The sequence below is a fragment of the Desmodus rotundus genome, chromosome 7 (genome assembly GCF_022682495.2).
Source record: "Desmodus rotundus isolate HL8 chromosome 7, HLdesRot8A.1, whole genome shotgun sequence".
NCBI classification, from domain to species: Eukaryota; Metazoa; Chordata; class Mammalia; order Chiroptera; family Phyllostomidae; genus Desmodus; species Desmodus rotundus.
The window spans coordinates 95,107,386-95,122,953 of record NC_071393.1 but is presented as its reverse complement, the minus strand read 5'-3'; the positions used below and the strand labels follow the sequence as shown (position 1 = coordinate 95,122,953).

General features: G+C 50.2%; 1 protein-coding gene across 3 annotated transcripts in view; it reads left to right on the top strand.

Moving 5' to 3' along the window:
* MEGF11 (multiple EGF like domains 11) overlaps positions 1–15,568 on the top strand; it is a 354,762-nt gene that overhangs the window by 283,187 nt on the left and 56,007 nt on the right. For all 3 annotated transcript variants that reach the window (XM_053928049.1, XM_053928047.2, XM_071221987.1), the window contains exons 8-9: positions 5,915–6,051; positions 13,381–13,593. In XM_053928049.1, coding sequence (XP_053784024.1) covers positions 5,915–6,051; positions 13,381–13,593 — 350 coding nt within the window. The remainder of the gene's footprint in view (positions 1–5,914; positions 6,052–13,380; positions 13,594–15,568) is intronic.

Genomic DNA, 15,568 nt, shown 5'->3' with positions numbered 1-15,568 from the left:
CAGCACCCTCCGGCCCAGTGGCAGGCAGTGAAGTCGGATCAGGATGATCAGGTCGGGTCATGGCGGGGAGAACAGGCCACAGGCGGCCCCTGTGCCTGCAGAGTCCCCTCTAGAGAGGCTGATGGAGGCTGGGGATGGACGCAGGAAGGGGGGCGCCAACACATGGAGACATTTGTTTTTCTCCCTAGCACAGTGAGAGGTTTGTTCCTCCAGAAGATGAGAAACTCTGTCAATAGAAGCTTTGGATTTGGGGACTTTATGTTTTTAATTTTATTGTAGACAATTGCATTTCTATTTTTGACACAGCATTTAACTTGCAGCTTTGTATGAATTATTAATACCCCTCTTTCATGCAGAGCCCCAGTATCCTGAAGCCGCAGTTCGTGCCTGAGGTCCCTCCCAAGGAAGGCTGGGGCCAAAGGGAGGATGCTGGGCAGAAAGGTCCTGCCTTTACCGCCCTCTGTGGCCTCACTTTCCTGTTGGCTCCCCGGTGGCCTCAGCTACACTCAGAGCCCTAAAGACTACAATTGCTAAGCACACAGTGCAGCTCCGCGAAGAACAGAGGCATTGTGCAGAGCTGGAGAGGGGCCTCCAGGAACTCTGGCCCTCCCAGCCCCTCATCAGATCCCAGGCCCCTAGGCCCTGAGTGTGCCCACAGGACACTCCACTTGCCCAGCTGGGATGAGCCCATTCCAGTGGGGGGCTTTGCAAAGAGCCTGGGGAATTATTTCCCCTCTTTCTGGGCTCTCAGACCTTTCAGAGGAGAGGAACCAGGTGTGAGTAGCTTGACGAGAGCAGGTACTCCAGACGGCCACAGAGGGGGGAGGAGGTGTGGTCACCCCCTTAGGAGTTCCCAGTCTGATGGTGCAGGCTGGATACAGCGTGTGCTACACATGTGCACAGATGCACACACATGAAAACAGCAGGCCTGAGGAGCTGAGAACAGAATCAGGTGTCAGGGGGGCCAAAGAGAGGCGTTCGGATCTGAGGTTGTAGGGTCACAGAAGCTCAGGTTTGAGGAGGATGATTCATAGAGCTCCACACCCTGGCCTGTGGCCCGGATCATTTCCACAGCAGCCACGCCACCCCACTGTACACTGTTGGCCGAGGGCATCTGTGCTGCCGGAGACCACCATGATCGCCAGTAATGCCTTCAGTGCTCAAAGAGGCCGAGCCGTCCTATTGGCACGTCCCTGAGTCCTGTCGGCATCTTGGCCCCCAGCTTTCTAATGCTCCGTGTGGTCGTGGTCTCTTAAAGTGAAGCTGGTACCCAGAACAGTGGCACCGATGAACAGGTCCAGCCAGTCAGAGAGGAGCCCCTCTGTTGCCTCACCTCATCTCCAGGCCCCTGGATGCCCCACAGCCCGAGGTCCCCCTACAGTTGGAGGCCCATTGGGCAGACGTGTTAGGGCTGTTAGGACAAAGCAGCACAGACGGAACTGCCTAAACAACAGAAATTGACTTCCTCACAGTTGTGGAGGCCAGAGGTCTGAGACCAAGGTGTTGGCAGGGTGGGTTCCTTCCGATGCTTCTCTCCTTGGCTTGTAGGTGGCTGTCTTCACAGGGACTTCCCTCTGTCCCTGTCTGTGTCCTAATCTCGTTTTATGAGGACATCAGTCATACTGGATTAGGACCAACCCTAATGACCTCATTTTAACTTTATTACCTCTATAAAGTCCCTGTCTCCAAATACAGTCACACTCTGAGGTGCTGGGAGTTAGGATATAGGAACTTAGGGAAACACAGTTAAGCTCATAAAAGCAGGAGAGAAACCATAAGGCCCCAGCCCTCTTTAAGCTGACACTTTCCTGCCTGCTCTCTCCCCAAAAGGCTGTTCTTCTTACCAGCAGTCACTGGCTGGTTATGTGGTTCACTTCCACTCTTCTCGGTCCCGGGTTGTACTGGGCTCCTACCACATGCCGCCTCTTCAGATGTCTGCTTCGGTGGAATTAATATTAATTAAAGGCCTGCTCTTTAAGACACCATCCCTTCACATAGCTAATCTTACTTAATCTTTACAAACACCTGGGCGACCCAGGGTTACCACTCCCATTTCACAGGCAAGGAAACTGAGACTCAGCACAATCATACAACTTGTCTTAGCTCAGCTGTCTGAGAAGAGGAGAACTAAGATTTGAACCCAATTCCTGACTTTGAGTCCAGTGTTCTTTCTACCACACCAGACAGCAGGCCTTTCAAGGTATTAAATTCGTTAAGGCCCCAGGAGCTCAAGCCCGAGGAAGAACCTAGGGGTTTAGAGATTGCCTGCAGTTGGGGAGTACCAAGAAGTCTCAAGAACAACTGATTTCCCTAGGAAATGTTGGAAGGAAGCATTCTGTGCACCCAACTTTCCTACTGGTCGTCTCGAGGGGCTTGGTCATGTGGGTATGTGTGTGTAAGCACATGAGGGTCCCACAGTGCTCCATGATGGGGAGGTAGGAGATATAAGCACAGCCCCCCAAGAATGCTCAAAATGTTTTTTTAGGGTCAGAGCATCCTTGTCCACCCAGGACTGCAGAGGACTGACTCAGAGCGTGGCCAGAAAGACTCCTCTCTCCCTGGAAGAATCCCTAAGCTTGTGGGGTGCAGTGAGAATGCAGGCCCCTGCGACGCCTGGGGCACCAGCTCCAGGGGAAGAGGGACCTCTCCTCTGAGCAGCTTTCCCCCACCGCTCTCCTTGCACACACGCTCATCTCACCGTCCCTCCCCTCCCCTTTCCAGCACCGCCCCCCCCCCAGATCCTCACTGTCTGACTTATGTGTGGAGCTGAAAGGCCTCCCACTTAATTCATTACAAGTAAATTGGATGATATTGAAAGATGTTTCTGGTCAGCAGATTTTCCTGACTAAACTAGCTTCCTTGGGCTTGGCAATTATTGGTGCTTAATAATTGTGTGTTGAACTAATTGATTAATTAATTGCGGGAGAATACTTGATCTCCATAAGAGCTACAACTATCCCTTGTGGAGAGAGGCTGGAAGGGCAGCAAGAGACAAGAACAGGTTATAATTTCTGTTTGATAAAGATCTAAGATTCATATTATAATTTTAAAAGTTATCTAATACCACAAGGCTAATACTAGAAGGAGGGGAAATTCATCCCCTGCACCACTCATAAATCCCATTCCCAAAAGGCAACCTCATTCCAGTTTCTTAGTTTCTTCTGGTATTTTCCTCCATATTTCTTTATAGCATGCTTTACTGCCATTTCCTTTTTCCAATGTAGACATTTATCGAATCTATTGATTTCCTCCTAATGCAGAATAAAATTCGGCTCTAACCACACACACACACGCACACACGCACACACACAAGCAACCTTTCTCCCACCCTCTCAAAGGAAATTGTTTTCCTTTCAGAAGGAAACTGAGGGAATTGTTTTACTACAATTTTTGATCAAATCACTTTTAATGTTTAGGTACCTATGAGCACATAGGTACTGTTACTAATTTATCCCTACAACTCCCTGCAGGACTCTGAAATGCTCTCCATAAAGTCAGACACATCAGCAACCTCTTGACGTGGCTTTGGTTTCCACCTTGCTCTGGAGGCCGCACACCCGGCACCCGCGAGCGGGTCCTGCCCCTCGGCTGCTGTGCAAGGGCTCCCCGCCCCCGCCCTCCTGTAGCCCCTTTCACCTCTTCTGTGGGAGGCCCTATTTCCAGCCGCCCAAGTCTTTCTTTTTCTTGGATAATTCCTTTTCATGGGGGGAAAAAAAGGCCTCCAATAATTTCCAGAGAAAGTGTTCGTGGAAATTTAATTTTTTTAAACTGTACAAATCTGAAAATGTCTTCACTGAATCCCCCATCTGAGTGTTAATTTAGCTGGGTGTAGAATTCTAGGTTGGAAATTATTTTCCTCCAAATTTTTAAGGCATTGTTTCATTGTCTCCTAGTTTCTAGTTAAGAAGTCTAATATGCTTTTTTTTTTTTAGATTTTATTTATTTTTAGAGAGGGGAAGGGAGGGAGAAAGGGAAAGAAACGTCAATGTGTGGTTGCCTCCCGAGCACCCCCTACTGGGGACCTGGCCTGTAACCCAGGCATGTGCCCTGAGTGGAAATCCAACCAGCAACCCTTTGGTTCTCAGGCTGGTGCTCAATCCACTGAGCCACACCAGGCAGGGCAATTGATTTCTGCTCTTTGGTATGTGACTTTATCCATAGAAATGTGAAATTTTACAATGACGGGCCTAACGTCAATCTCCTTCCACTTTTTGTGTTGGATACTCCACAGGCACTTTGAATTCAGAAATCAATGCTTTCCATCCTTCTCTTCTGGGAAATTTTCTTGTTTTATATTTCCCATTTAATCCACTTACCTCCACTTTTCGGTTCTGTTGTCTGGAACCCCTGTTAACTACGTGTCAGAACTCCTGGACTGATCCTGGAATTTTACTATATTCTCATTCTCTGTCTCTCCCTCTGTCCCCACTCCCCCTTCTGCTTTGTAGGAGATTTCCTTACCTTTATCTTCCAGCTCTTATATTGCAGTTTTTAAAAAGTTCTGTCATCCTATTTTCACTTGTTAAGAACTCTTTACTGTTCTTTGGATAGCCTATTTTAGCCCTCTGTGTTTTCATGGGTACAAATGTCTTCATATAACTGCATGAGGGTATTCACTTTCACCATAACAGAGGCTTTTTCTTCCGTTTTCTTTGCGCCCTGCATTGTTCTCTCATCTATCTGTCTGCTTTGTTCTTCTGCCATGTTCGAGCCTTCTTGTTAGAAGTCTTCTAACAAGTCTCCTTCATGTTAGAATCTTTTTTCCTGTTAGAGTCTCATTTCAGATATCTGGTGCTCCTTGGCCACCTGTTCATATTTTACCATAAGCCTCAGAAAAGCTGGTTGGAAGCCTAGGGGTAGGTTTGTTGACTGATGGGATCCTCAAATATCAGTATCTATAGGTCTTTCCTCTTGAGCTGTCGGTGTCCCCAGAAAGGAATCCTCCAGAATGCTGCCCCAGGGAGTGTAGCCCAGGAATCTGCATCTAGGAGCTGCATGGGGAAGAGAGCAGAGGGTCTGGTCATTGAGCGGGCAGAGTTCTGCAGGACCTCCATTTCTCATGGACCGCCCACCCTCAGCTGGGTGCCCCGTGTCCAAACCCTATGTGGGTCGACCTCTCTAAAAGCAAACTGCCGGTCTTGGGAAACCGACCCGGCTATGTAAAAAGAGGGCAAAAATCGAATCTCATTCCCTGTGTGATACGTTTTCAAATAGTTCTCCATTTCATCTGCACCTTGGCTGTCCAAGGTTCCTGGTGTCTCTGATTTCTGAGCTTTTCTGAGGTTACAAGGCAACCTGATGTCTTCCCACGCTCCCTTTGCAGGCACTTAGCATTGCTGAGAAAGCAGAAACCTCACAGTTCCACATCTCTGACCCCTGTGGTCCCCTCTCCTATTCCTTTTTCCTTGCAGTTTTGTACCCCTCCCCTTTACTCACATGTTAGCTGGGTTTGCGAAAGAAGCGGAGATAAATGTATGTTTCCAGACCATCATGGTCAAGCACAGTCTCTGCTTTTCCTCAGCCCTGTTGTACACCCGTGTGAGGGCACTTAGCACCTGGTGCTTAAATTATCTGTTTTCTTGCCTCCTTAATAGACTGGGAGGGCAGGAATAGAGTCTTACTTACATTTTTATACCCTCAGTGCCCAATAGAGTGCCTGGAATACAATAGGCACTCTATAAAATGTGTCCTGAATAATTGGATAAACAAGCTGGCCTTAGTCTCCCCATCTCTAAAGTGGGGCATTGGAGTCATAATGTGTGACTTTCTAGGCCTCTGTGATTGGGGAGAAAGTCCCACTGAGGGAACGGAGTGGTCCCTTAGGCCGGAGCAGCTGTGCCACGTCTAGGAGAAAGTAGCTCTAGGATTGCAACTCAAACCACCACCTACACGTGTGTTTCCTCCTCTGTTTCAGGGAGCAGTGTGTGCCCAGCCCTGCCCACCAGGGACATTTGGTCAGAACTGCAGCCAGGACTGTCCTTGCCACCACGGAGGGCAGTGTGACCACGTGACGGGGCAGTGTCATTGCACAGCAGGATACATGGGGGACAGGTAAGGATGATGTTAACTATTGTCCTTGCTGTTCATACTGCTCATTTGCACAGCCGCCTCGCAGAGAACAGCGGAGGTTTACTGGCCCACAGCATTCTCCGGCCAGTTCTCCTCTCCCACTCCTTTCTCAGAAAGCATTCTGAGTCCTGCCAGGGAGATTCATCAACTCGTCCTTCCTCACCCCTGGACTGCTGAGTGTATCCCTGCCCCCAACCCTGTGACCTGAACTTGCATTGACTCACCTAGGGAGACAGGTGAGCACCTACCATCCACTCTACTTTCTGCGCTCCTAACACAGAGGCAATGGCACCTGAATCCAAAGAAGCCAAGAGTGCCAACTCAGTTCACACATTTTGCACCATTTCTTCTAGAAGTGGATTTTTATTCCTAATGTGAGCTCCACTCAGTGGATACTGACATCAGTTTGCAGCGCCTGACGGCCGCAGACTGAACAAGGACACCAATGTCCTGAGATCAAACCAGCCTTGCAGAGTGGATACCCCACGAAACACGTAACTAAGTAATAACCGTGTGAGCACATTTGCCATCATAGGAAGGGTGCCGTGATGATAGGGTAGGTGCTGTGGGAGAATGAGAAACAACAACCAGTGTGTCCGGTGGCAAATGGACTCAGAGCAGAAAGAGGACATTTACCCACAAGACCGGGGCCAAGCCTCCCCCCTCGCACTGTGAACCACGTTTTCCTTTGTGAGCAGAGAGAGGAGCAGTCTAGAGGAGGCTCTCACACCCATGCCTGGTTCTGTGGGATCCATGACTCATCTCTGGCCCTGGATTTGGTTACTCTGCCCAGGCAAGGTGGGGTGAGAGGAACGTTTGTTTGCCATTCCTCTGCCTCCCCTGTCCAGGTAACATTAGGAAACCAAGATTGGTGCTGAATCAACAAATGAGCCCTCCTGCCTCTGACTGACATAACTGGACTCCTCCAACTCACACTGGAGTCTGCCCAACATCCTTATTGATGTCCAGGAAAGAGCTTTTCCACTGTTAGCCATGGGGTTGCTTTCCCCTGGCCTGAGATCTTCAAGCCAGATCTGATTTCTTTGTGAGCCAGGATTCATGTCTGTGAGTTTGGGGTGTATGAACTACAGACCACAGGGTGCAGCAGCTGGGGACCCATCCCTCCCTGATCTCTGCCACAGAGACCGAGTCTCTAGGGGAAGTAGGGGAGGAAGGACTGAAGCGCTGAGCCCACCTTCCCCTCCTCACCGTCCCGTCCAGTAAGGAAACACTCAGGATGAGTCAGGAGTGACAGGGGATGGAAGACCCCAGAACCAGGACAGGAGCCCTTTGTTGCAGGCCACTGCCACGTGAGAGGGAATACAGCCCATTTGTTGGAGAGGAGCAGGCCTGGGGCTCCAACTGGCTGGATTCAACACCAGGAGACCCCACCTCACTGGAACTCTTGATTTTTTCTGTTTTCTTTCTTAAACGTCTGTTTATTTTATTTTTAAATGATATTTTATTGATTGTGCTATTACAGTTGTCCTGACTTTCCACCCTTTGCCTCCCTCCACCCAGCACACCCCACTCCCTCAGGCAGTCCCCACACCATTGTTCATGTCCATGGGTCATGCATGTAAGTTCTATGGCTACTCCATTTCCTGTGCTGTACTTCACATCCCCATGGCTATTCTGTAACTACCTATTTGTACTTCTTAATCCCCTCACCTCTTCACCCATTCCCCTACACACCCCTCCCATCTGGCAACCATCAAAATACTCTCTGTATCCATGATTCTGTCTCTGTTCTTGTTTGCTTAGTTTGTTTTTTAGATTCAATTGTTAATAGATATGTATTTTTTGCCATTTTATTGTTCACAGTTTTGATCTTCATTTTCTTAAATGAGTCCCTTTAACATTTCATATAATAACGGTTTGGTGATGATGAACTGCTTTAGTTTTTGTCTTGTCTGGGAAGCTCTTTATCTGCCCTTTGTTTCTAAATGATGGCTTTGCTGGGTGGAGCAATCTTGGCTGCAGGTCCCTGCTTTTCATGACTTTGAATATTTCTTGCCAAACCCTTCTAGCCTGCAAAGTTTCTTTTGAGAAATCAGCTGACGGCCTTATGGGAACTCCCCTGTAGGTAACTGCTTTTCTCTTGCTGCTTTTTAGATTCTCTATCCTTAACCTTTGGCGTTTTAATTACCATGTGTCTTGGGGTGGTCCTCTTTGCTTCCATCTTGTTTGGGACTCTCTGTGCTTCCCAGACTTGCATGTCCATTTCCTTCACCAAATTAGGGAAGTGTTCTTTCATTATTTTTTCAAATAGACTTCCAATTTCTTGCTTTTTTTCTTCTCCTTCTGGCGCCCCTATAATGCAAATGTTGGATTGCTTAAAGTTGTCCCTCAAGCTGTTTACACTATCCTTGCTTTTTTGGATTCTCTTTTATTCTTCTCGTTCTGATTGGTTGTTTTTTGCTTCCTTATGTTCCAAACCATTGATTTGATTCTCTTCATCCACTTTACTGTTGTTTTCCTATATATTATTCTTTATTTCAATTACTTTGTCCTTTATTTCTGACTGGATCTTTTTTATGCTGCTGAGTCCTCACTAAGTTCCTTGAGCATCCTTATAACAGTGTTTTGAACTCTGCATCTAATAAATTGCTTTATCTCCATTTTGTTTAGCTCTTTTTCTGGAGTTTTTTGATTTTTTTCTTTCATTTGAACCATGTTTCTTTGTCTTCTCATTTTGACAGCCTCCCTGTGTTTGTCTCTATGTATGAGGTAGAGCTGCTTTGACTCCATGTCTTGATAGTGTGGCCTAATGTAGTAGGTGTCCTGTAGGGTTCAGTGGCACAGCCTCCCCTCTCACCCAAGCTGGGTAATTGAGGAGTGCCCTTCATGTGGGCTGAGTACACCCTCCTCTTGTAGTTGAGCCTTGGTTGCTTTTAGTAGGTTAATGGGAGGGATTTACCCAGGCTGGTCAGCTGCAAGGACTGGGTGTGACCACTGACCACCATCCTCTGCCCTCCGTAGAGGATCAGCGGTGCAGGGGCAGGGTGGTGTTGCTTTGACATGGTCTATAGCTGTCCACTGGGTGTGCTGGCCCTGGAGTTTCCCAGGTAGTGCAAGCCAAGGTTGGCCCCCACCTGTGTTTTTCCCAGGGTCACCCTGCCTGAGCTAGAAAGCAGTCTGAGATGGCTGCTACTTGTGCTGGGCTTGGAGATTCCCAGGTGAAGCCAAGCTGTGAATCTAGGAGGGCTGATGCTAGTGCTGGGCCTGGGGCTCACTGAGGCCAGCTGTTGCTTGTTTGAGAGGATTTAGGAAGTTTGCAGCATGAGCCAAGACCAGCCATTCATATGGAAAAGCAGCTTAGGTGGGCCTGAAAGTTGGGTAGGGCAGGGTCTCTGGGGATCTCCAACGTGGGTCAAACAGTGTTATCCAGGTCGATAGAGTCTAGGATATGGCACCAGCTTGCCAGCTCTGTGGAGGGAGGGTTTAGAAAAGGGACAATGGCCTCTGCTGACCTTGATGCCAGACACTTCAGTTTCTCCCTGTGTGCCACTGGTGTCATTCAAGCTGCTACCCTGGTGCTGGAGCTCAGAGGGAGTGAGTCTATGAGTATCGTGTGAGTCCCTGTGTCAGTTCTTTAAGAGGAACTGCTTGGGACTCCAGCAGTTTCTTCTACCAACTCAATCCCCACTGGTTTTTGCAGCTAGAAGTTATGGGGACTTATCTTCCTGGCACTGGAATCCTGGGCTGGGGGACCTGGAGATCCCAAGATATCTCCCAAATTTTTATCTACGACACGTGGGTGAGGGACCTGCCCGTTCCACATCTGCGCCCCTCCCACCAGTCTGGATGGATGCGATTTCTTTAATTCCGTAGTTGTCAGACTTCCATTCAACTCGATTTCTGATGGTTCTGAGTGATGGTTGTTCTATATTTTAGTTGTAATTTTGATGTGGTTGTGTGAAGAAGTGAGCCATGTCTGCCTATGCCTCCATCCTGACCGGAACCCTTCAGTGCCAGAATGTCCCAAATGGAAAAGTAATCCTATCCCTTCTTCCTGGTGGGGCCTAGAGAGAAATCCCCAGAGCCTCCAGGCCCTCCAGCAAGCTTTGCCAATCAAGCTACAAAGAAGAATTCAATAGGAGGGCGGGGTAACATTTGAGTTTCCCACCTAAAAGGGCTGCCTGGTGTTTAACACATTGTAAAATTGCCTCCATGAATTTTGTAGGTGACAACTGCATTAACCCACCCCAAATCATCACGAGCATATTAAAGTTGAGTGGGTGTAATAATGCAGGCCTCCCTGGATAGGCAGAATCCAGTGCAAATTAAACATGAAATGTAACGAGGGCTTTGCAGCTCATTTTGTAATTTAATTGAGCAATGTATCTGGTTGTTAATGGCAATATCAGAGACATTAGATTGATATGTTGCAAAGGAAGGATGTTTAAGTAGAAAACTAATTCTTGCTGTGATTACCCTTCTGTTCCACAGGCCCTGTTATTAGTGTGCTTTGTGTAAAATTCATTAGCAGTCGTTGCTTGATCTCTAAATAAATAAGTTATTTAAATTGTGAGTAGAAAAAAAAAGAGGCTGATTATGTAAATGGATTAGGTTGTCAATATTTTATTTCCGGATGATTTTTCTCGGGCTGTGGAGTCAGTCACTTTATAAATATGACGGGGTGGGGAAGTGCCCTTCAGAGAAAGCTTGCTGTCCAGGCTCCGCCCTGTCCTGCTGGACGGGAGGGAGCGGGGATGTCCCAGAGGAAGGGAAGAGGAGGCAGGAGGCGTCTGCTGGCTGGGGTTCCTTCCCCTGATGTCTGAGGCATCTGAGGGGAGCCATGCTCAGGGACTCCTAGGAAAATCCATTCTGAGTCTGAACAGGGGCCGGCAATTTAGATAGTGATATTTTTCAGCTCTCCAATGCTCTGTGTCCTCCTCTCCTGACTCAGTTTCCCTCCTTGCCTCCTGCATCCAGCCTCCCCACTTCCTCCCTGTCTTCCACCTTCCATTTCTTCTCCAGATATCCCCTCTTTCTTCCTCTTCCTCTCTCTCTTTTCTGCTCTCTTTCCCTTCACGAGGCCCCAGACTGGCTAAATGCGATAAGATTTGCAGGAAGGGTGACGTGGGGTCATCTCAGGCGCTTGCTGGCTTTGTGAGGTTGGAACAGTCATCTCACCTGTCTGTGTCTTGGGCTCCTCAACTCCAAAGGGAGGGTGAGGGTAATACCTGCTGCTTTGGGGGCCTGGGGACAGGCTTTGGGGCCCAAGCAGCTGGAAGCCCCTCTCTATGGGGTGCCTGGGGCTGTAGTCCTTGTTGCTGCCGTTGCCCCCTCCATTCTGCCAGAGTCCTCCTTGTGCTGCAGCATCTCAGAGACCTGAGAACGGGTAGCATCTTCCTGTGAGGGAGACCCTGAAGGCTTGACTCCAGTTACCATGTCCTCTCCCTGCCATTGCGGACTCAAGGCAGCAAGGACGGAAGACAGAGACACCCCAGTGCGAAGTGCCAAGACTTGTGCCCAGCGCACTGCCTGCTCCCTCTCCCAGCCACTTGCTGGCTGGCGCACCCGCGTCACTGGGGTCTCGCCACTTACCCTCACAACAGGCAACCGAGGTCGCGCACACACAGGTCTCCCAGCCCTGTTGTGGAGAGCATCGTTTCCAACTCAGGACTCTCCAAAATTAATAAAGAAACTAGGGCTATATTTGTTTTTAATCTTTTGTTTCTACCCTCCCTCGCCACCCCCCCCCATTATTGCAGAAAGCCTGGAAAGTGGGGAAATGTGACAATTAAAACATTTCTCATCCCCTAAGTCCACTCCGTTGTTAACATTTTGGGATGTTAACAACGGAGTGGACGTTGAGCTTTCCTTTGAGCTTTTTTAAAGCCAGGATCTGAGGCAGAAAGTCAGATGGGCTTTGTTATGAGAACTACAAAAAAAATATTTACAAGAGTAATAATAATAAGTAGCATTTCTCACTGAGCCCTTACCATGCGTTGGAGAGCTTTGTAAATGTTTACACACATTATCTCCTATAATCCTCAGACAACCTGGTGAGGCTGAGTTCTTATCGTCCCCCAGTATGATGAGGAAGCAGAGGTCAGAGCGGGGGAACTCCGTTCTCACACCTGGGAGCAGTGCTGGGGCAGGGATCACCCAAGCCCCAGAGGCTACTTCTGCTTGTCCCGGGACCCAGGAGTGCACTGCCTCTTTTACCCCCCAGGCCCCCAGGTTTCCCCTAACTTGTCAGGATCTGGTGCTACCACAATGAATTTGCATCCCGCGGAAATAGCTCGGGGGTGGGTGAGGGGTACCGGCAACTCCAGGAAGCCAGGCAGTCAGCAGCAGGGCCCCCCCCCCCCCCCCCCCCACGGAGGACCCACAGCCCCACAGCCGATGGCTGTGAGTCTGAGTCAAATAGTTGCCATGACGCTGGAGGTCCACGTGCCAGGCCCGAGCAGATGCAGGACACAGAGAGGGCCCGGTCCTTTTTTTTGGGGGGGGGGGGGCGGCGCGGGGAGGAGGGAAGGTTGCTCACCAGCTGCTGGGAGAGGCACAGCCCCTGCCCTGGAGGGACCTCCAGTCCAAGGAAGAGGAATTCTCCAGTCTGGTGGAGGGGAGAGGGGAACTCCCTCGTCTGATGACAGAGGGTGCCTCTCGCACCCATGGGGTAACCCCACACTGGCAGTGTGGGGACCGGAGTCTCTACACCTGCCCCAAAGACTGAAACACAACAGAGACTGTGACTAGAAACGAAACGACCCCATTTCATCAAATCCAAGATGCCATCGATTGTAAGATGCATTATTATTTTATATCCTGCTAAGAATGAAAAACACTGGTAATGACACTATGACACACCATCAGTTATAAGATTTAACTGATTTCAGAGATGTTAAAAATATTTTTAAAACATAAGGTTTAGCATTTAATGGATGCAGAAGTTGCGCTTTGGGAAGAGGACACCGCTGCAGAGGTGGCGGGTGGAGATGGCCGCATGGCAACGTGAGTGTCCTTACTGCCACCGAACTGTACACGTAAAGTGGTTGGAACAGTAAATGTCATGTTATGTATATTTTACTGCCACCGAAAATGAGAAAAACAGGCCTATGGTCGGTGAAATACGACAGCACAAACTCAGCGCTGGGGGACGGAGGGGGCCTGGCCTGAACAGGGAACAGACCGGGGTGACTATGCCACTGGATACTTTCTGGACGAGAGGGAAAGGTGGGGGAGGCTGTCGGGGGTACAGCACACCAGGCCCAGTCCTGGAGGCTGGGGACGCGTGCTGGGTGAATCTGGAAGGGCAGGCGAGGGGCACAGCCTCAGCCCCATTCGACCCCCCCACAGGTGCCAAGAGGAATGCCCCTTCGGGACCTTCGGCTTCCAGTGCTCCCAGCGCTGTGACTGCCACAACGGGGGCCAGTGCTCACCCACCACCGGCGCCTGCCAGTGTGAGCCTGGCTACCAAGGCCCCCGCTGCCAGGAGCGGCTGTGCCCCGAGGGCCTGCACGGCCCGGGCTGCGCCTTGCCCTGCCCCTGTGACACGGACAACACCATCAGGTACGAACTGGGGGTGGGGTGGGCCCTGGTGGAGAGAGGGTTTGTCCGGACACAGACCCCCACCTCCAACCCGATCACACAGGCAGGACAGTGAAAGAGCAGGGACCTCTGCAACCATCTTTGCTGACCACTTTGATGAAAAGCAGGGAAAGCCCCAGGCCGCACAGACAGTTGGGACCAGGACCCAGGTCATCGGCCTCTGTCTACCATACTCAAGTGTCAGCATTGCCAAAGGGCTAACCTGAGACCCCAACACTCAGAAGCAAGAAGGGAGCCTGGTGACTTTCAGGGTAGTGGGCTGGGGGTGGGTAAGTCACACAGCCCTGGGGGGCCAGGAGGGCTGCCTCCAGATGCCATAGGCTCTGGGGGCATTGTCCTGGAGAACATTTCACCTCTACATGCTCTGCATTTAGCTAAATGTTTTCCAACCCCCAGGCGCCCACAGACAGGAAAGCTAGGGCAGAAGCAGGAGCCACCCAGGGCCCATACCAGAAGGGACCTTCAAAATCAGTGTGGTACCCCTTGGGCCCGGAGAGGGCTATCCCCACAGGTCTGAGCTAGGGTGGAGGAACAGGAGGGACAGAGGGCAGGCCCTTCCTTAGGGCCTTGGCTTAGAGCCAGCCTTTATCTGCAACCTGTGTCCTTTGGGACTTGGGGACACCTGACCGGAAGCTCGCTCCACCCCTGCTTCCAGAGGAGCCTGAATCTGGGAAGCCAGAGCTGTCTTGGGCCAACTCTCCCAGCTCCCTTCATTTCCTGCTTCACAGCAGCTGGTACCACCCTCTGGCAATAAATGAGCTGATGACCCAGACAAATGCCCCCACAGCCCTTTATGTGGCTACCTTTCATCTGGGTGGTAAAGGGTGGGGAGAGTCTTCCTTCTCCCTTCGGACCTATAGAACAGCTCAGGGGAGGACTGGCTGCTTGGGCAGTGTGCGCTGGTGCTGTTTGCAGACTAGAGGCATCTCTGCTTCGCAGCCCTGTCTCTGGGACAGCCAGGGCTTAGCCTCAGCCCTCTTCATTTCCAGCTTTTGGTTTCTCACAAATCACCCAAGAGCCTCTGGCTACTGCAAGCGGAGGCATCTTAGGGAGTGTCATAGCTTAGATGAAACCTGTCCTCAGTCCTCAGTCCCAGGAACTGAGTGGCTTAGGGCGGTGCTGCCTGCAAGGGTGGAGGGCTGGGAAGGAGACTGTGGTAGGAGGCCCTGGAGCCAAAAGAGCTGGCCTGTGTAGGAGCTGAGGACTCATTCACTCATTCATTCATTCAACAAACACGAGTGCCTGCAGGGCCGGCCTGCAAGGAGGAAATAAGGGTCCCTCGTCACTAGTCCAGCCCTCCAGTATGCAGCTCTGGGGCAGTCACACACACTGAGCACCTTCTACCATATTTCTTCAAAAGAAATCGTGAGGCACAGCTTTATTTTATGGACTACTGAAAAAGGAAAACACTATCAACTGAACCATGATGTACCATCAATTGTATAGAATTCCCAATATCAGAGATGTGGAAATGTGGGAGAAAGTGCATCTTAGCATCAGTGAAATATATATGGCTAGTCCATGTTCTGTTCAAGTCACTGTGACCCAGGGCTGTGTGCAGAAAACCCCACTGGAGACTGCTATGCTGTCAGGGAAGGCTTCCTGGAGGAGGTGGCATCTGGACTGGCAGGCAGGGTGAGAGTTACGAAGCTCTAAACACAGGGGTCCCACATGGGACAGCATCAGGACCCCCCTCCCTGCTGGGAAGCCAAGGGAGGACCGTCTCTGGGACAGGAAGCAAGGCTTCTTCTGAGGTCCAATGCAGGGCAAGTCCCAGCCAAGGAGATCCAGCCAACCCCCAAATTAAAGAGCTGTTGTTTTCCTCCTGTGCCTGAGCAGCCATGCCCTGCATAATTTATCCTTTCTCTGAAGGAGTCCTCAATGCATTATTAATCTGGAAGGACTCCCTCTTCTCTGTCGCTAATCTCAGCCCATC